Source organism: Trichoplax adhaerens, genomic scaffold, assembly GCF_000150275.1.
Source record: "Trichoplax adhaerens TRIADscaffold_7 genomic scaffold, whole genome shotgun sequence".
Lineage (NCBI taxonomy): Eukaryota > Metazoa > Placozoa > Uniplacotomia > Trichoplacea > Trichoplacidae > Trichoplax > Trichoplax adhaerens.
This window is the reverse complement of record NW_002060949.1, coordinates 3,072,467-3,092,877: the sequence shown is the minus strand read 5'-3', so window position 1 is coordinate 3,092,877 and position 20,411 is coordinate 3,072,467. Positions and strand designations below refer to the sequence as shown.

Sequence of the window (20,411 nt, the reverse complement as noted above, 5' to 3'; positions counted from 1 at the left end):
TGGCGTCTAATAGCTTAGATGCATTGCAAAAATATTCTATTCCATTCATGAAGACAACACTATCATTTTTAAAGGTTCAGCTCCATTCTGTTCAGCGCATCAAATTAATCAGTGTATGACTAATAATATTGGTAAGTAATGCACAAGATACGTGTACTAATCTGTACATTTCTGACTCATCTGTAATAACTTCTTACCTACTGAATTCTCTAACAGCATTTTGTGTGATCGGCAAAAGGATGAAAAATAAGCTCATACCTCTCTATTTTTTTCATTTTATTTAGAAGAAATAAACAATAGTTCCTGCTATTGTCCAACAGCATGCTTGTGGACTTCGTATGATCCAGCGGTGAGCTATTCCATGACACCAACTGAAACGATAACATCAGAAGAAGCACCACTTTTTGGCTTGAACCTGGATGAAGTAGATGCTAATAGAGTACTAAATTCATCCATTTCCAGATACATGAGGTATCATAATTCATTCGCAAAAACAAGCTACATTATATCTGATACACTCGGTACCTTATAACAAGTAGTCTAATATTTCATAACTGTAAAAAATATCATTAAATATACAGCATGGAATGTAAAGATCAATTTCCAAGTACTTTTATACAACTGTAGTCAACGCAATTTACTTAAGCAAGGGTCCAAGTCCTTTAGAATAACTGTTCATCAGTATTTCTTTATTGTATTTTGTTAAAAGTAGTATTAATTGCGTTAACTATAACACTAAAACTAAATTTCTGGCCTTCACTCTGTTATCCTGCATGATTGACAAGCTCAATGATGTAGGACCTTTTAAGGGTTACTACTTACGCTAAGTTATTGTAAATATCAGTACTGTAAATTTAAAACCACTCTTCTTAATCGAACTATTCTAGTATTAAAGTGATATGATAGTCAAGTATAACTTGATAGATACCCTTTTAAACTTTATGATATTAAAGTCGACTTAGAGGATAAAGTATACTAAAGCTTATTTCAAATTTCCGTTGCATAGAAAGAATTATATATTCCTTGATATATTCTTCGAGAGATTGAGATACAACACAGCAATACAGGAATTGGGCTACACCTTTAACGCTTTCTTAAGTAAGCTAAATATTAATGAATTACCTTAGTTACAAAATTACCTTCTATATAACTATACATTAACTTATATCGCTAACGAATATATTATAAAATAACTTCACTGTACGCGATAACAATGCGTAAAAGGCAATCATGAGCTCTCAGTCTTGATAGTATTTGAGTGTAGGATCTCTATTTTATCATGTACCCATGCAAATAACTCAATCTTTTACCATTCTGATGACGAACTGGAATCGTAATTACTGATTAAACTACGTAGGTGACATTGGCGGTCAATTAGGTCTTTTCATCGGAGCCAGTGTATTAACCATGCTTGAAATTGGTGAATACTTCTTGACTAAGCTTAAGAATCTATGTAAAATAATTAAGCGTCCAACAAGCCAAAACGAGTATGAAATTGCACCGGCTTCTCCAAATACAACATTCGAAGAAAATCCAATTCCAGTGTGATTTATTCGTTTATATCGTAAAATGGCACACAGTATTGTTTTATGCCATGTAATAATTACAAGTACTATTCGTATACAGTAAGCCTCTAGCTTAACATGATTGAGTACAAGAATAAAATAAAATGTACAATATCCTACATGAATATCAGACATGAAAAAATTGTCTAAATTATATTTATTACAGTTTACATAACAGTCAAACTGTTTTGTAAGTGTTTTCATATGTCCATAATGCATAGCATGTTACATGTAATTACTTATAATTTTATATAGACTATTTGCAGTGTAAAGGAATAGTTAATTTATTTATTGTTTGAAACGTTTGCAATGGTACGTTGTGGATGTAAATACCTTCATATTTTGTTCTCGGTTCTGGTAATTAAGCTATAGTAGACTATGAATTCGCTTTCAGTTGCGTTCAAATAATTCGTTTACAGCAAACAAGTAAAAATTTTTATTAATTTCTCGAAGTTTACTAATTTCTTCCTGCAATTGAGAAGAATTCTGTATTCCTTCCTCATTGAGATTTGTTTTACTATCTTTTCGCTCACGACTAACGGCTTCCTAAATCATAAACAGCAATCACAGATATTACAGCACTAAACTACATCGTAATTATTTTGACATGTATATTAATAAATTATATCTTACCATAGCATCATTAACGATTTTCCGCTCTAATTTGTCATTTTTTCCAGAGTTAGATGAAAAATCTACGCATGATAAATAAGGAAGTGATGAGAGATTAACTAACAGTAGTAAAGTTAACTATCGTAAGATAAATTTTATCCATGCTAACCTTGTAAATGGAAAATATCCTTAGACCAGCAAATTTGAGAACAAAAGGAAGTTAATACCTCATAATTTATTTACTTAAAAATGAAGTATAAATCACTGATAATTCTGAAAGAAAAATTACCTTAGTATTTCCTTTTAATAACACATCTACGCTATCCTGAGCTAACAATTTCATCCCTTGAACAGTCGACATATTTACATCGATCGCAGCATTTGGATCATATAAATAACGTTTAAAAGGTTTCAAAGGTGGTAAACATTGCTTTCGTAAATCCTTCGGTCTAATTGCCGTATGAGGGGCAGTAGTAAAAGCTAAATTGGTAATGGGACCTATTATAACAAAATGATTGTAGTTATAAGCAATATAGCCTATATTAACATTTGCACCATGTAATGTACTGCTTTAACAAAGTACTCGTAAGACCACATAACAAAGAATTTGAAAAAAGCTCCTATAGACCTTTCAATTGATTTATCTTTATGCATTGAAAGCCGGATGTATGCCATAATTTAACTGTGCAGTCTTCAGACGCGGATAATAATAGATTCCCATCAATAGAGGTACTTAAACAGTTGACTGCATCACTGTAAAAATATACGTATAGCATTAATTGAATTTTATGACTTCAGTTTTTGTATTTATGTTATGCATTGATAGATATTCAGTGTACGCTAACATCTGTTATACTTTAACTATTGAAATAATCTCTATACAAGCAAATTTTGGCCTATACCTATGTCCATTAACAACTTGAGTATGATCATCGTCTATGTGTTGTTCTATTCCTGTAAACTATTTATAAGTGTTGTGTTAAGGACAATTGGTACCTCTTAAATTAAAGAATTTGACAAGACGTACACTTTTTTAAGTTAAAGTTACTAAATGCAAATCAAATTATAAGCTTTCTTTACCGTAGAATACAAGTCTATACGATAGACTTTCCCTTTGGATGTACCAACATATAAGTTGGCTTCGATAGAATCCATTATGGCTGATGACACTATAGAAGTGAATACCAATGAGTATAGCAGCTGACCATCAGCTAGATTCCAAAGCTAAAAATAATTATTTAAGGTATAGTAGTAAGTACGTTATATTATTCCATTAGTAGGTCTACACAACTTTTTTAGCGATCGAAAACTAAAGTACAATGTAAACTAATATAATATGATCATTTAAAACAAGTGACACAACTCCTTGCCTTGCAAGTTTGATCCTTGGATGTAGTCACAATACGCGACTGGTAGCCACCCAATCCGGTAAATATACTTGTAATCGGTAGAGAATGATTAGACCAAACATACCTTGGAGATTTTAATCGATTACCGGTTTCGAATTGATTCCCAATAGCAATGACGCTAATGAAGCATGAGCATGATCATAATGATGAGAAATTAGATTACAATAGTTAAAAAAATGAGGTTAACTGTTACGGCGTAGGTAGTGGCCTATTGGTAACTTATACGCGTAGATAGACCTACTCTGCAAGCCTCCATGCAATGACAAGTCCATCATCACCACCGGTGATAAAATGTGAGCAATCATCGACAAAGCGAATGCATCGAATGGCTTGGTAATGGCGAGATAGTACTGACAGTAAATTACCAGTCGATAGCTGTTACATAAGATTTGAAGAAGTAGCACGGTATGTCAGAAAACCAGACTTGCGTATGAGTCAATAAAACTACGCATACATTTAAGACATGAAAGCTGTCAAAGTTACCTGCCAAACATAAACTTTTTCTTCAATAGCAGCGACACAATACGCACTGTCTTGGCTGCAAGCCAAAGCTGTAATTTTACCTGGGCAAGCAATCTTCATATGAAGCTGCTCCTAATATAGGAATGAATATGTATTTTGTATAATAATTGAAATAATCGCCTTTACTACTGTACAACATACTAGTATAGTATACGCATACATACTGCTTCTAGATCTATAATAAGATACAATTTGACTCTGAATGATTCTAAATCACTGATGTACAGCAGGTGAGTAAGGCGATTATGCCTGTATTATTATTAATTTTAGGCATAAAAAAGTTAAAAACAGAGAGAATCATTCACTTTCATTAAGTAATATTTTAATATTATTGCCGGTGAATAATACTATACTCCAAATACTAGCATATAAGTATGAATCTATGAGGTAACGTGCAGTAAAATATCAAATTTTCTAGCACAGCTATAGCTGGGTAACATTAGTATGAAACCGTGATATTATGATTAACATTTAATAACTTTTGTATACTAACTGGTGTTAAAATAGGAGTACTCGTATTGTGATATTCGATATTAATCTTGCTGCATACACAGAAGAAGTAAAATGTCATCAACTACAAGCACATTAAATCTCCTACTACAGCAAACGACAATTTTTCAGGCAGATCGTAATGCTATGATTCGATGATGTGCAGTACATGATAGCAATCAACTTTAAGCATGCTAGAATTAATGAAGTGCCAACATTCAAGCTATCCAGTATTCTAGCGTTGTCGTAAGTTCTTAACTAATATCAGTCGAATAACGTCTACTGTATTAATGATCATGTTCAACCGCTTACTTTGCTAACGGACCAAACATGGATCAGCGCTTGACCAGGTTGTGCAGCAAGGAGATAGCTGTCGGTCACTGCAAGGGCATGCTTGGCGCAACATCCATTTTTATAACTTTTATATTGTATACCGGTATGGAAATTCCATGCAGAAATACAGCCTGAATGACCGTTTGATTCCGTAATAAATGCAATTTCTTGAATCTCAGCCATGGCCATGAGCTGGTTAGCAGGAAGCTTGAGCTAGAGGATCTTGGTTTGGCGAGCTTTTGCACGCGCTGCCTGTATCTTGTTCAGTTCAATATCTGGCGGGTTCTGTCCGTCTGTGTTTGAATCACCCCCACCCTAAAATAAGTCTAGTCTAATTGAAGGTGGCAGTATCAAACAGTTTGATGCGATAGAGTCTAACCTATAGGATCTTGCGTACCTTCAGAATGGTAATTTCTTGCTTCATTTCCTTTTAAAGCTATCCGAATATTTGGATAATTTGGAATTTTTCGTTAATTTAGTATGTCTTGCCTATAATACTCAGTCTTATTCGTCTTGTAGTTGATCAATTATAAAGAGTTTATACTTTCTATCATGAAGCATATTGACTTTAAAGAGGCATAATGGATTTTAGTAGTTGTATTTTTATACTATCTTATTGATCGCTTCTGGATAGGTAACCTGTTGGTAAATGATTCAAATGCTTTAGTAATTTCTCATCTTCCGCAAGATCTCAGCCATTACTCATATTGATAAGCAATATTTTTATTGTAAAAGAGATAAATATGGTCATGATTTGCTTTCGAATGCAGACTAGTTTTGATTTAAAAGGGATGTCATTAGTATTCAGATCAACACAAAATGGCGTTTTTCACTCATTATCCTACTTTAAAGTCCAAATATTCCGCATTAAAAGCAATAAGCTGCTAAATTTTTCGGTTCTACAAAAAGAACAGTATCAACTATACTATTTCGATACTTGAAATTAGTGAGAAATTGCCAACGATCAAAAATATTCAAATATTCATTTCAAAACTGACATTAAGCGAGAAATTACACTTTTGAACGTACATCAAATGCCATACACTGTACTGTATCGTATTGCGCTGTTTGATACTGTATCCTCGATTAGACTCGACTAGCCGAATGACAATCGCTTTTCGTCAGGAAAAACGCATACGGACAGACAAGTTACTGGACAGATTTGAGTAACCCACTATAATATCAACATGATTACAGTACTGTACTTTTATCCGGGAGGTCTACAGTACATGTACTGTACTAGTACAGTACAGTACACTACAAGTCGTTTGAACTGCCAGAGTGCAAACCGGATTACAATTTAAAATGTCACCCCAATTTTCCATCCGTTGTATTGTAGCGGCCGACTTCGTATACGAAGTCGTTTGAACTGCCAGAGTGCAAACCGGACTGGGGTGACATTTTAAACTGGAGAGACTTTAGACTACTAGAATATCCTAGTTGTCCATGCCTACAAACAGGCAGAGTAGTACTACGCAAGCAACCGCTTTATCCCGTAGAAAACAGTATATAACGAAAGTCGATGCCCTTTGGACAATCAATCTACGTGCCTTTCCATAGTTGAAATCGCGCTGCGCTAACCACCACAAGAATAAGATGGGAAGAAGGAAATCCAAGCGAAAACCTCCACCAAAGAAGAAACTAGTTGGAGGATTGGAGACTCAGTTTACTTGCCCTTTCTGCAATCATGAAAAATCTTGTGATGTTAAGCTGTAAGTTGAAATTATACTCAACATGTTGATCGAGAAAGTCACTCAAATCGATAGACCGCATGTACTGTATGGGATGATCAACTCGGTTGTTTTGAATCATGATGGCTGATGGATTGGATAGCATAGATGAATTTTTATGATGGATATAGACAATGATTTTCAAGTTATTATTGACTCTATAGGACCTATTCTAGTATTGAGCCAGTATTAGTGATAAAATGATTCATTACGATTGCCCAGAAATCGAACGAATCTTGCAATATCATCAGTCTTCATCCACAGTATACATCTATCAACCTAAAGTTAGAAATTCCCCCCAAAACCTGAGAAATTGTTTTGTTTGGAGAATCTCACAAAGTCCTTCACTATAGTCTATGAACACAAATTCATCTTTACAGTATTAGCGTAGCTTCATTGCATGCGTATATATCTCTTCATGGTTTATGGAACGCGCTAAACTACTTGGAAATCGTAGTTTGTTTCCGGATAGCAAACATTATCCATAGATCAAACTATAAATCAACTTTGCAGATTGGGTAACGCGTACATTCCCTTACTCTATGCCGCGATAAATGCAGTCAATATCCACTATACCCATTTTAGCTACTCTAAACCTTTAGCAACATTTCATATTTGGTAGTTGATAGAGTAATTTGGCTAGGATAAGTGATGAAACCTTTATTGTTTATTTCAAAAGATCGCAAGAAAAGCGATGATGTAGAATAATATTAAATTGGTGGCATGCTTATCACTCTGGTTACACTGCGATCCTACGTCATATCACGAATGTATTTTTATACCCTTGAAGCCTGCAAAGATATGAACTAGATTCTCAATACATGACTAGACAAACCGATTCTATAAGTCGTATGCGATCTAAACTAGTCAACCAAACTTTTATGTCATTTAAAAAATATGTACAGTACGATAAAATTTTGTGTATTTCATTTTTATCACGTCAATGAATTGTATGGATTAATTGTTGGTGGTATAAGGCAAAATGTTCAGTTGCAAATAAAGGAATACAAGTACAGGATGATAATGTTATAGTTAAATGGATGCTTCTTTTTATTTCTTTAGTGATCATACTAAAAACATTGGTCTGGTAGAATGTCGAGTCTGTGGTGAAGATTTTCAAACCAAAATCACCTGTAAGGTTCTAATATCAATTAGCAACAGTCTTGTACTGTCTGCAAAATAAGATATCCTCATATAAGATTTTGTAAAACAGTGAGAGAAGAAATATCAACCAGTAGTTATACAAACATAATATTAATCTTCAATCTAATGCTGTAGGTTCTTGTAGTATTATTTATGCAACTCTCAATCTACAGAAATTAGATGAACTATACAGTATAAAGTATACTAGTGTACTGTACCTCCATAAGTATAACGCACAATCGTTAAGTACACACGACAGACTTGGATTATGACAGTTTGATTAACCTAAAAGCAATGAAGTCAATCATACAGTATATGCAGTGCAAAATCTTTAGCCCTTTACTGTACAAATAAATAATATTAGCGTACTACTATCTCTGTTAAAGTTAGTTATGATGGCACCTGTACATCCCATCTAATATCATTTCCATCATTTACTATTCACGTAGATCTATCACATCCTGTGGATGTATACAGCGACTGGATCGACGCTTGTGAAGAAGTTAACCAATAAATATTATTCTCTAACATTGGTAATATCTAGATTGAAAAGTCTAATAATTGATTCATATCCTGTATCTATTAATTACCTAAGACCCAAGTTATGTATTTTGCAAGCATATTCGAAATGTATACCGAATACCGATTGGTGACTGGCTTATGATCACCTTCCTCCGGTATACTGTATTGCTTACGTCATTCTAGCATAGCTTTCTATAATATATAGTCATATTGTAACAAATTTATTCGTTAACAGCTATTTTCGTAGGATCTAGCTCTTTATTAAGAGATTATAGGATTTTATAGCAGTAAATTATAATATTAATTATTTGTGATATGGTTTATTATCATACTGTATGCAATACTTATAGTGTTGATTGTATCAAAAAATATGTTAATGTTAATTTAATATCGTTGCAAGTATATAACAATGTATACAAAATATTAGCTACACTGGTAATCGAAAGATTGCGTAGTAATAATTCCGACATGCTGCTGGTTCACTTGAGTTTTAACTATCGAAAGACCACTGTACTAGTTCTCATGAAAGTAGCTATCTTTCTGCAGTCTAATGATAGCATTGATAATAAATAACGATTTGACATCTTATGATGATTGCAGTGTGATAGCTTGGTCCTAAATTGATCCATTGTGTGTAAAATAGATCTCAGTTTTGAAAACGATGATAGTTTAACGCTTTTTAATCGATGCTCTAAGTTAAAATAATATATAGGATTATACTGATTTCTACGTTACAAAATGCCTGCATCTGTTTACCTGGACATATATCGCTACATCTGGCACAATCACTGCAATAAATTGGCTACACATGCTGTACATTAAGCAAGCATATAGAAAAATTGATTTCTGTTTATGCTAGAATATCTTATAAATCGTACTGTCTTGAAAAGGAAGTTTACAGCAGCAAGAAAACCCAGATTTGCTTGTTACTGTCTCAAGCCGGCTGATTTGCAGGTAGACGTTAGTACAGAACGTCGTTAGGGCATTCTTCGATTACTCTTTGCATTGCTTGTGTACATGAACATACTTGGGACCATTGAGGAAGCCCTCTGTTGAGTCGCACTCATCCATTTGGACTAATGTACGTTCATATGGTGGAGGATGATTCGCATTACCATTATGGTAGCTGGTTTTCGGGACAATCATGCTAGATGCATAAATCTTCTTCCACTCTGCTTTTTCAATCTGACTAGTTTTATGTCGATATCGACTTCGTTGCTGAGCTAATTTGTCAAAGATATATTCTACAATTTCAAGCAAAGTTAGGAAGCTACCGCCAATAAATAAACCAATTTGACCTCCAACATTACCTATTAGAAAGTAAGAAATCAATCAAACTGCAAAATTCGGTCTATAAATCAAATATAGTACCAATTAAGATCGCACACGCGCACAGTTACAATATAAAAGTACCCGTCACAAAGTTAACCTCTATCCTGATTAATTTCAATTTTACATGATACAAAAATTGAATTTTTCATTTTAGCTAAGCTAAATGATCAAGATAGGATGACGATAGAATTATTACTTAAAAATTGCGAGAAGCTTGCATCCCTTGCTTGAGTGGTTGTTGTGTTATATAAATTTTTAAAAAAGATGTCTAGGAAAACTAAGTTATCCCTAAAAATGTAGAGCCACATTAGATTAAATTAATGTAGAAATCAATCATCTATACATATTTATTACGCGTAGCTTGGACAATCATACGAACATAAACATTAAACAGTAGGTATTACGATGTTGCTGCTAACCTGATAAATTGCTTTACTGATGTACTATTATCTACTATACCACCTTCAATTATGGCTTTCTTGTGAACCTGATGGAGGTTATATTTTGATGCAATTTCTTCTGCCATAATTTTAGCTGGAATTTTAGCATAAGAAACTTGTGGGACATATTCTACGCGTTCGCAAACCTCGGGGCAGCTAGATAAATTACGATCTTGTTCTCGATATCGACCTTTAGTTATAGAATAGACATTTTTAAACAGTTCATTATTTTTATAGGAACAAAATTGCCAGACAACATAGACACTTATGTTAAAAAATGTCCTTTTAAAGCGTTTCTGAAAGAAAGGAAGCATTTGATACCTTGAATGGCTGCTATACATATTCCGAATGCGCATATAAAATATAAATTTGATTCAAAACGGTCGACTCAGATTAACTAAACTAAAGGTATTCCGCGTTAAGATAGTAATGTCTATAAGTTTGAAATAGCCATCATATAGGGTCCGTAAACCCGTGTATGAGTCGGGTCGTAAAAGAAAAAACTCGATTCTCTGCCTAAAATATTACAGTATTAAAATTCTAGATATCTAGCTAAATCTGTTACAATATTGCCAAAGGTGCACAACTAAAACTCAAAGATGATTATCGGGCCAACATGGAGAAAATTCAACATGACTGTCTACGCATATACAAGTACGAAAAATGTCATGGTTTCGAGAGAGAAGAGTACTAGGAAGAAAGGATGATGAATCGTATCACAGCCAAGGACCATGTCCATTAGCAGTAATTTCTCAACATTATGGAACTTTGTCCATACTATAATTGAGTAATTTTTGTTACTTTATCGGTACAGTTAGAATTTATATTTATACAGCAGTATAGAAGACACAATGTAACGGAAAATGATATCTATTTTTTGCTCCTAGGATACAGATATTATCCCAATATAGAACACTACCGTATGACACTATTAAAATATCTCCTTTCAAAATTTGAAGTTATACTTACTCATGGCCGGAATGAGACATTCTAACATTTGTATCGGTGTGCAAGCTTTTTCATTCCCTAGTAGTATTTAAATCGCAATAATTAATACTGAAGATATAATTGTAGCAAATAGATCAATGTGATAATATCGTGAAAAATAACACAATTAGAAACATTCCAAATTAGTTATATTTAAAACAAAAATTCCATAGAATCTACTGCTATACCCGGTAAGCGAGGATCACGGCATTGACAAGTTGTTTCCGCAAAGAGAGTTTCATCTTCGTGCAGGCAGGCAGACATGGAATAATATTTGTAATATTTGAGCTTTTTCTCACCGCATTGACCCCATGGCTTCTTTTGATAATTGGTTACCTAACGATAATAGTAATAATTTCCTACCGTTAAACCGCAATTTCAAGCAATAGATAGATCAATATTCCGCAGGAGCGACAGCTATTTTTGTCTTGATCGATATTTCGCTTGATAGACAACTGGTGTTTTATTCGATTATATTTTTATTACACTACGAAAACCCAAGGCCTAAATACTTTCTATTGCATCAATTAGTTGAATTTATCAAATAGTACAAAATTTCTAACATAAAAATGTTACCTATTATACTGCATTATGGAGCCTTTAGCCTAACTACATCGAATGACTTGGTCTACCATCTTTCGGGACGCAATTAACTAAAAGATTTAAATTTAACTACAAATCTTCCAAAGTACGAGGTATACATGTGTGTATTGTTGATCGATTTTAGTTATAGTCTTTGTAATGTAAATCCACAGTATAATCAATCTCATCAGGCATGTGTATTTGCTAAAATTGTTGAGTAACTAGCATATAAAAACTATTTAATCCCATGACTAATCGCTTAATCATAAATTACCTCTGTTCCAGGTATAGCCGCGTAGGCATGAGCACCTGGAGGTATAGCGATTCCTTGAGATTCCATTCGTGGTAACGATTTGTAGTAATGAATTGAACAGCGTATACCCACATTAGGAGCACCTACCATCAACTCCGGTGTATATTTATACTGTTCAATATTAAGGATTAAACTCAGACCATGAGCGGCACCTCGACCATGCTGGTTTAGTAGAGGATGATTTGCCGAACCTAAGATGAATCCAAAAGAAACAGGTAGGTTAACCTACGATGTTATCCAAAATAGACTTAAAATAATATGATTTAAGTAAAATAAAATATGCAGCCTTGATCTAAGGATATATATATATATATAATGCATCAATATAAGTGAAGCAGATTGTAGAGAAAATATTGATCCCAAACTTATTTTACCTCCGTTAAAAGTATAGCAGTTTCCATAAGATGTAAAAACTCGACTAAAATTTTTAGAGCCACACTTTTCGCCATTCCAAGTACAAGATAAAATTAAATCTTCTTTTTGTAAGCCAAGCTCTTGGTTATATTGGCTAAAATCAAAGTGGCCATGAATTTTAGATTTAAAATAATCTTCAGCTTCTTTTAAGTCCTCCTTTGGTATAGTATGATCGTGATTATATGCACTTAAGACTGTATCTAAATGCCGAATATCCTTACGCGAGATTAATGTTCTTGAAAATTGATTAAAATTGCATAATGTCACTGCGGGAAATAACATTTTATTGGTATGATGAATTTTCACAGAGATATTAGTTGGATGGCTTAATAAATTATGTAACAAATTGATACAACCAATAATACAAGCTGTAAAAGCGGCAAAAGTTGCGATTCCCCAAACATAACGCCTTAAAAACGAAGTTTTATGATCGAAAATATGAATCATTCCATGACAACTGGTAACATTAGCAAAATGTTCCTCCAAATCAAAGCTTGCTAAGCTGTTGCTATCATCAGAATCGTCCGATGGATTAGTAGTCATCTTTACAAGTTCAGAGGCAGAGAAAATCTGATACGAATAAGTAATTTTAAATTGTAATTAGACCTTTCTAAGTTATACGTGTATCTTTCCCTAGATTAAGATCATCTTCATGGATATAAGTGCAATATTAACTAAAATTGTAATCCTTTGCTTAAGAATATCTAATCGTATTTACTATTATAAGCAACGATATGTAAAGGAAATTGAGACTGATAGACAAATATTCCTTTGCATCCTAATACACGTTAGGGTAAATAGCATCTTAAATGTTCAAGAAAAAAGTTATTAATCGACCGATATTTAATTTAAAATCGAGTTTAATTGCATGGACTATAAGCCATGGAAGTAAAATTTACATTTTTATCTTTTCGACTACTATCCTATTGTTGGCTATAAAACAGTGCTTCGAAACCTTCAAGATATTAATCGATCGTCAATTTACGTCATAATTGAGACAAATTCCGAAAGTTATTGGAGTGGAATCTACTGTAATTAATTGGTTTTATATCTTAGTGATGACTACTTACTACAAATAGTGCCAAAAGTATTCAAACAGAAAGTAATTTATCTTGGAATATTCTACATCAAAGTCAAAATCAATTGCACAAACTACTGAGAGCATTCTGCTCGTATTTCCTAGATACTTTTTACTAAACTTCAACATGAAATCATAAATCAAAAATGACTATTTATATTACCATTTACCCTTATTTAAAAATTATTTAGACGATCTTCAAGCTTGAAGATTTACTTAGGATATTATTTTTAACATAAATCACGATTACATTCGACGATGAAAGTAGGACATGGTTAGCCCTCAAAATGGTTATTATCTGTTATAATTGATAAAACTTACGTTAAAATCTAGATTTGAAATTTCAAGTTGAAATATCAACAGCTACTAGAACAGAACTTCCAGGTTGTTCAATGATTAATTAATACAGTTTTTAACGAGCTCTTGGAATGCAGGAAATTTGACTTTGACTAGGATTTAATTTACAAGAAATTGATACTGATGTATTTCAAAGTGATAGTAACAATATACCTAGAATAATGAACGTTAATCGTTACTTAATGCTGACATATTGCAGATTAAGTCCGTCTCTCTGATTGCAGCAGATTGATACTTTAATCGTGTTTGCCAACTTTGTATAGCAAGATATTTATAATTCATTAATTAATTAAATAAATGAATATAGTATGTCGTTGAAATTATAGCAAATCCCAAATATGCAAATTACCAACTGGCTTAATACTTCAAGTCTAGAAAGACCAGTATATACCGCTATAAATGGAATGATATCAGGATAAAATCTACTATAGCAGGGTACCAACCAAACATGGAATCTCATACATATACACTATTCTACTTAGTAGTATCATATTCACCTATTTCGAACATTTTAAACAATCTTTATGCTATATAATTATGGCCCGTTTTAATCAAATACTACCGTATTTGCCGGTATCGTTGCACAATTAAAATCATCTGGACATCAAATGTTTAACTGGCATTAGGTAATAGAATGTAGTAACCTACTTGACTTTACCATTGCCAATACAAATATAACCCGTATTTATCGGTACAACATATAAAACTATCATTTCCTGTCATTCCAATCTCAACTATAATTTCACTTTCTTGCATTAAAGAACTTTTTGACATTTCAAGCGGTATCTTATCTTAGGCTACAATTTATCATGAACTTGTTAGTAATAATGTCTATATTTTTAAGCTTAATTAACATTCAAAATTTCAAAGGAACGCTACATATCCATTATTAATTTCGTTATTTGCAGTTACCACTATAAGCCCATGTTCACCTATAAAATAAGATCATTATATACAATTATACTAAAATCAGAAACAATAATTTTACTATATTGCATTTAATTACGGTTCCAACTACCATGATTCATTTAATCTGATATCAATTATTAATTTCATAATTGCTAATACAAATAAAGCCATACTTACCCTATGTGATATGATCGTGGCATATTATTCTATTTAAAAATCAGAACTGGCTTATTTATCCTGCTAATGATAGCCTCATTCATGAATTAAATATTCTTCTAACGTTGGAACTAAATAAGCGATACCTATCAGAAACAACCAGTTGGAAGATTATACAAAGTCTCTGATAAAATATCATCATTCGTTCCACATACCATACTCCCAATTCAAATCCTAATATAACTTCTTCAATCAGATGATTCATATTTCACCCATAATTGGTTTAATAATCAGGAACCATATGGTAGCAAAAAGCAATCACATTATATTTGTCATAGCTTAATTCAAGTACAGTAAGTATGGCAAATCAAAAATTGTACAAGTATTGTAGAGTAGAGCATTGTCACACTTATCCAGATACAGATATTGAGTAAGGTGATTTTTATTACGGATTACAGATTAGCCGATTTCCGAATGCTATCGTACCGATACAACCTATTTAATAGGATTGAATATACGATATATTTCTAATAACAGTATGACTTATGCTCATAATTACACGAAATTCTGTGTAGATCGTTAGTTTGAAAATCAACTACATCTGAAATAATGTTATGAGTCAATTAATATATCAGTTGAAAAATATGAAACTGACAGTAAATATATAAGCAGACGAATATACAACATTGCTGTATAATTATAATGTACCATATGTTTCATTTGCCTGGCCTGTTGGATTCTTTCTTCAATATTGCTTGTTTAGTTCCCAATAGTTCATCTAATACTCTGCTGGCCAGATTTTTAATTATGCTTTATAGTCATTTAAAACATCATTCTACGACTAGATTATGTAGTAAGCGTATTCTCACTCCTGCGAGACCTCATCACTAATAGACCAACTATAGCCTCTGTTCTGGTTCCACATCTATCCTTTTATCCGCTACTGCAATAGCACTATCTACTTCTGACATTACTGACCATTCTTTACATTTGATGTAACACTTACGTAGTCATTTACAATCATAACCTCGAGATGCTAAAAAGTAGTTTATTATTCAATTAAAGGTCGAAACCATAACGTTATAGCAGTATCATCTTTAATCTTCCTAAAATTAGGAAAAATGAATGAAGAACTTAATGAAGGTATGTTTCGAGCTAAGATAATTTTACAACTACCCAACTAATCTGACGACTATTGATAGGAAGTGAAAAGCCTATTACATCTTCACTTTATACAAAAAATTTTAAAGTTAAGACAGGCAAAGAATTTAAAGACGGTAATCTTGAGAAATTTTTCTCAGACAGTTAATTTTAACAGTAAAGACACTATAAACGCTTTTAGTAACGTAATTATATGAACGTCTTAGATCTTCTAACTCCTAAAGATCAAGAAGATTACTCTGTATTTGAAAAAATAGAACTAACCACACCATCCTCACCCAACGCAAAAGACTCCAAATTTGAGATAGAAAAAGAGTATCAATATCGTAAGATTGCCCTAACTTGTAATATTATATTAAATAAAGATAGTGTTGCCTTTATATACTAATTAAAAATACCCTACTCATTCTAACTTCTTATGAAGACCAGGAAGATAGATCTGTTTTTAAGGCAGTAAAGCAACCTATACCGTCCTTGTCCTGTATAGAAAGCTCTAAAGTTAAGAGAGATAAAGTATTTGAAAACGGTAAATTTAATCTAATTTCTACACGATAAATTGAAGTGAGATAATCTACAATGCATTGAATAACTTGAATACTTGGATATCTCAGTTCTTCTAACCCCTGGTGATGATCAAGAAGATTACCCTGCTGTTGAGAAAGTAAAACATCCTATGCTATCCTTGGCTTGTGCAGAAAGTTCCAAGGTTAAGGCAGACAAGGAGTTTGAAGATAGTAAGTTTAAGCTAGTTTATAAATAAGTCTAACCAAGAGTAGCATTATAAATACTTTTATCACATAACTAATATTAATTCTTGGATACTCTAGTTATCCTAACTCCTTATGATGATAATGATGATAGCTCTGTCTTTGAGGAAGCAAACCAAACTACAGTCTCTGCATCCTATGCGGAAAATCTCCACATTAGCACCAAAGATAAATTTGAATTCAGTGATGATTCGAATTATGATGATCGATTCGCCTTACAGACATCCTGTAATGGTATAATTCGTATATTTGGTCGTGGTGGTCGAGTTCGACATGCGGTTTGGTTTCTATTGACCTTAACGATGACTATTTTGTGCATTATCACATGCGTTCAACGCTATGACTATCTCTTTACCTATCCCACCAATACTGCAATTAATTACACCGTCAGTAAAAAATTAAAATTTCCAGCTGTATCGGTTTGCAATTTCAATCGATTTCGATTTTCTTCATTGGAATATGGTGATTGGCATCGCATTGGTTATTTAGTTAATTTATTTACTACAACCGATAACAACCAAATATTCACTGGCCTCAATGGCAAAACAGGAAAAGAGTGGAATGACTACTTAAAAAATATATCCTTCGAACTTTATGATAACATTACTTTTGATATCACGCAATTTCTAAACGTTAAAAGTAACCAAGCTGAGGTATTTATTAAACATTGCACCTGGAACGATGGACGCCAGCCTTGCAGTATAGAGAATTTCACAAGGATATATACAGATTATGGCTCTTGTTTTACTTTTAATGCAGGTCAGGCAGACTATCTTTAAAGGCGATTCTAAAGCTAATCTACGGAACGATTTTCTTTATAAGTGGATAGTTTTTAGATATTAAAATTATAATTTATGATTAGGTACATGCTTTAGTTTTGACTTAATTCCTAACCAACACTTTTATTAGTATCTTCTATCTTATTTATGTTTATTGCTCAATTTCTAGATAAAACAGCTATTCTAAAGTCAGGACTAATCATAGTTTTGCTTAGTCAGCTAATTGCTTTGGATATAGAAGATTGCCATATATCTTTTATTCATGTTTATCCTTTCTTGCAGAACCGTTTAACGCATTCATATTCGTCATTTTTCTTATATCATCAATCAAAGCTTTATACCCTTTTAAATATAAATATTATCTCATAAGTAGAGCATAATAATGTATAGTCAGAATCAAAGACCAGATAGCTATTACATCTGATCGTGATTATAAACGATGTTATTCGACATTATTTCCCATAGTATTTTAAGATGAAATTTCAAACTTAAGATCAAATTATTTTCTCATATTCACATCTTCAACTGATTGCTTTTTATTTCCGTAGGAGTTGATGCGCCTATTCTCTATCAAAAAAGACCTGGCAGCCGTTATGGTTTAAAATTAATTCTAAATATCGAAGAAGAAGAATATACTCATCTTAATCCCGATCCGGATATCGGTATAAAATTTCGCGTCCATAATCAGTTTGAACCTCCTGATATCAATGCTGAAGGTATTGCAGTTCCGCCCGGCTACCACGCTTATACAAAATTACTGTACACAGAGGTAATAAATGGAGAAATATGTATTTTTACATTTATCTTTTAAAGCCATGCAAGGATATAGCAATTTATAGTTAAAAAGGGTCTACTGTAAATCCGTATGAAATAAATTATACCTCTTATTTTCTTTTGATGTAGTCCGATTTCTTAAAACCGCCGTGGGGAAATTGTGGTCAGAAGAAGTTAAAATATTTTAAATCTTATAGTCGAGCTTCCTGCCAATTAGAATGTTTAGCTGATAGCTATAGAAGACGATGTGATTGTCGGACACCATATATGCCTGGTACATTGTTTTCATCGCATTTTAATATGCTTCTAACTTATTTTAATTTCTTCAAGTTGTGGATAATATCTTGAGATATTAGAATATAGAGATTGGTATGAATTATGCACTAATATTTTGCCGAACCAATTACGGTTAAAACTAGAGATAGACTAATCACTAAGCTACAGTGCGGTACCGTAATATTTTGATGCAAGGTATATGTTATGTATTACCAAAGTAAATACTTCGGTATTTTATGGTCTGCATATATAAAACAACATACATAAAAACAAAAACAACAACTTTAAATTTAATTTTATTATTATTGTGGTTTCCTATTTTATGATATTTGTAAATTATTAATTTCCATCTAATTTACGCGTCAATGATACAGGCTCATCTCCAATCTGCTCACCTGAGCACATTAAGAAATGCGTTACTAAATACTTAGGTAAGCTGTTAATATGTCGAAAGTTTAATAATTGCACAATATTAGAGATAATTACTAGGAGTTCTAGCATCTATTTCGAACGAACAGATAGTTATAGTCAACAAAAGTAGATAAATAGACAACGAATAGATAATCTACAGATTTCTAACTAATGTAGTCGATACTTGTACTACTGAAATGTCAACAAAATTGAAATTATGACCTCTATTAATTCTCATACTTATTTCTAACTAAGGCCTAAGTACACCGGAAAACTTTACTTGCAACTGTCCTAACGATTGCAGGATTAAATCATTTAATCCTCATGTAACTTATGCTGAAATTCCCCTCAGACAAACATCAAGGTTTGCTGCTCATCGTTACGGATTAAATGAATTAGAAATCGATTTCTTAAAGTATAACAATATTTCAATGGGCGAATATATAAGGTAAAATATCCATTTTAAAGCTTTATTGCTATTATATGGATATTAAAGCTATTCAATATAATAACTGAACTATGTCTTTGCTACAGATTCGTCGATATTACAACATACATAGTACCACCTAGTATAAACATTGCTAAACTTTATTTCTAATTTTTCCATTCTAACTGCTGCCAATCTAGAGATAATTATGTCTTTCTAGACTTATTCTACGACGATCTTTCTTATACAACATTTAAAGAAAAGAAAGCATACGACGTAAATCAATTTATAAGTATGTTATACTCATAGTGATTGTTAATCATTTTGGATCGAAACGGATTTCTAATATACGTGGATGGCGATGTAATATATTTCAGGTGATATTGGTGGTCAATTGGGATTATTCCTGGGCGGTAGTTTCTTAACATTTTGGGAAATTTTCGAATGGTCGCAAATTAAATCCTTTTTGGTCATTCGAAAAATAATTCATGAGTATAAGAAAGGTAGAAGGAGAACTAGACGACGATTCAATAGTACTCCTGAAGACACAGAGAGATTATTATAGAGCAAAATCAAAAGTTATTTAAAATTCATCAAGCAAATTATTCGTACTGGATCAACTTCTTTATTTAATTTAATATGATATTTGTGGATACTGTATAATTCGATCGTCTCAGAACTAAATAAAGTAGATTAAATTGTTAATAGACTGATTCTAGTAGAATGCAGATACAGATCCTATCATTTAATAAGAACATATAAATCCTTAATGCTAACTTAATATACCCAATCTATTACTTTGTAAGAAAAGATAATATACCGAGCATCATTGGTGTTTAGTTTTATCGTTAAAATGTCTATACCCACAAATCCGTGAAGTATCTTCCATACAAGATTTATAGAGATGCTTGTTAAGAGCAAAT

General features: G+C 32.6%; 5 protein-coding genes across 5 annotated transcripts in view; 3 read left to right on the top strand and 2 right to left on the bottom strand.

The window, feature by feature from the left end:
- TRIADDRAFT_58141 (uncharacterized protein) overlaps positions 1-1,548 on the top strand; it is a gene marked incomplete at both ends in the record, with an annotated part of 1,732 nt that extends 184 nt beyond the window's left edge. Inside the window, 4 exons of the mRNA XM_002114352.1 lie at positions 75-131; positions 285-471; positions 1,007-1,098; positions 1,358-1,548. Coding sequence (XP_002114388.1) covers positions 75-131; positions 285-471; positions 1,007-1,098; positions 1,358-1,548 — 527 coding nt within the window. The remainder of the gene's footprint in view (positions 1-74; positions 132-284; positions 472-1,006; positions 1,099-1,357) is intronic.
- A 407-nt stretch (positions 1,549-1,955) lies between these two features.
- On the bottom strand, positions 1,956-5,113 carry TRIADDRAFT_58140 (uncharacterized protein; the record flags this gene model as incomplete). The annotated part of the gene is made up of 9 exons (XM_002114023.1): positions 1,956-2,111; positions 2,199-2,260; positions 2,347-2,404; positions 2,467-2,675; positions 2,806-2,930; positions 3,651-3,704; positions 3,828-3,961; positions 4,070-4,180; positions 4,910-5,113. 9 exons carry the CDS (start codon positions 5,111-5,113, stop codon positions 1,956-1,958), a joined length of 1,113 nt encoding a protein of 370 aa, XP_002114059.1.
- A 1,356-nt stretch (positions 5,114-6,469) lies between these two features.
- Positions 6,470-8,905, top strand: TRIADDRAFT_49494 (expressed hypothetical protein). Its single transcript, XM_002114351.1, has 4 exons — positions 6,470-6,642; positions 7,723-7,793; positions 8,253-8,336; positions 8,422-8,905. The coding sequence occupies exons 1-3, from the start codon at positions 6,527-6,529 to the stop codon at positions 8,315-8,317; spliced, it is 252 nt and encodes an 83-aa protein (XP_002114387.1). The 5' UTR covers positions 6,470-6,526; the 3' UTR covers positions 8,318-8,336; positions 8,422-8,905.
- Positions 8,906-8,910: 5 nt separating this feature from the next.
- On the bottom strand, positions 8,911-12,936 carry TRIADDRAFT_58139 (uncharacterized protein; the record flags this gene model as incomplete). Its single annotated transcript, XM_002114022.1, has 9 exons — positions 8,911-8,940; positions 9,082-9,136; positions 9,353-9,635; positions 9,854-9,945; positions 10,077-10,287; positions 11,067-11,123; positions 11,273-11,420; positions 11,941-12,170; positions 12,354-12,936. The coding sequence occupies 9 exons, from the start codon at positions 12,934-12,936 to the stop codon at positions 8,911-8,913; spliced, it is 1,689 nt and encodes a 562-aa protein (XP_002114058.1).
- A 3,078-nt stretch (positions 12,937-16,014) lies between these two features.
- TRIADDRAFT_58138 (uncharacterized protein) lies at positions 16,015-20,053 on the top strand (the record flags this gene model as incomplete). The annotated part of the gene is made up of 12 exons (XM_002114350.1): positions 16,015-16,036; positions 16,096-16,170; positions 16,261-16,380; positions 16,479-16,580; positions 16,666-16,788; positions 16,882-17,580; positions 18,149-18,369; positions 18,504-18,648; positions 19,025-19,081; positions 19,317-19,509; positions 19,689-19,780; positions 19,866-20,053. The coding sequence occupies 12 exons, from the start codon at positions 16,015-16,017 to the stop codon at positions 20,051-20,053; spliced, it is 2,037 nt and encodes a 678-aa protein (XP_002114386.1).
- Between the last annotated feature and the right edge of the window lie 358 nt (positions 20,054-20,411).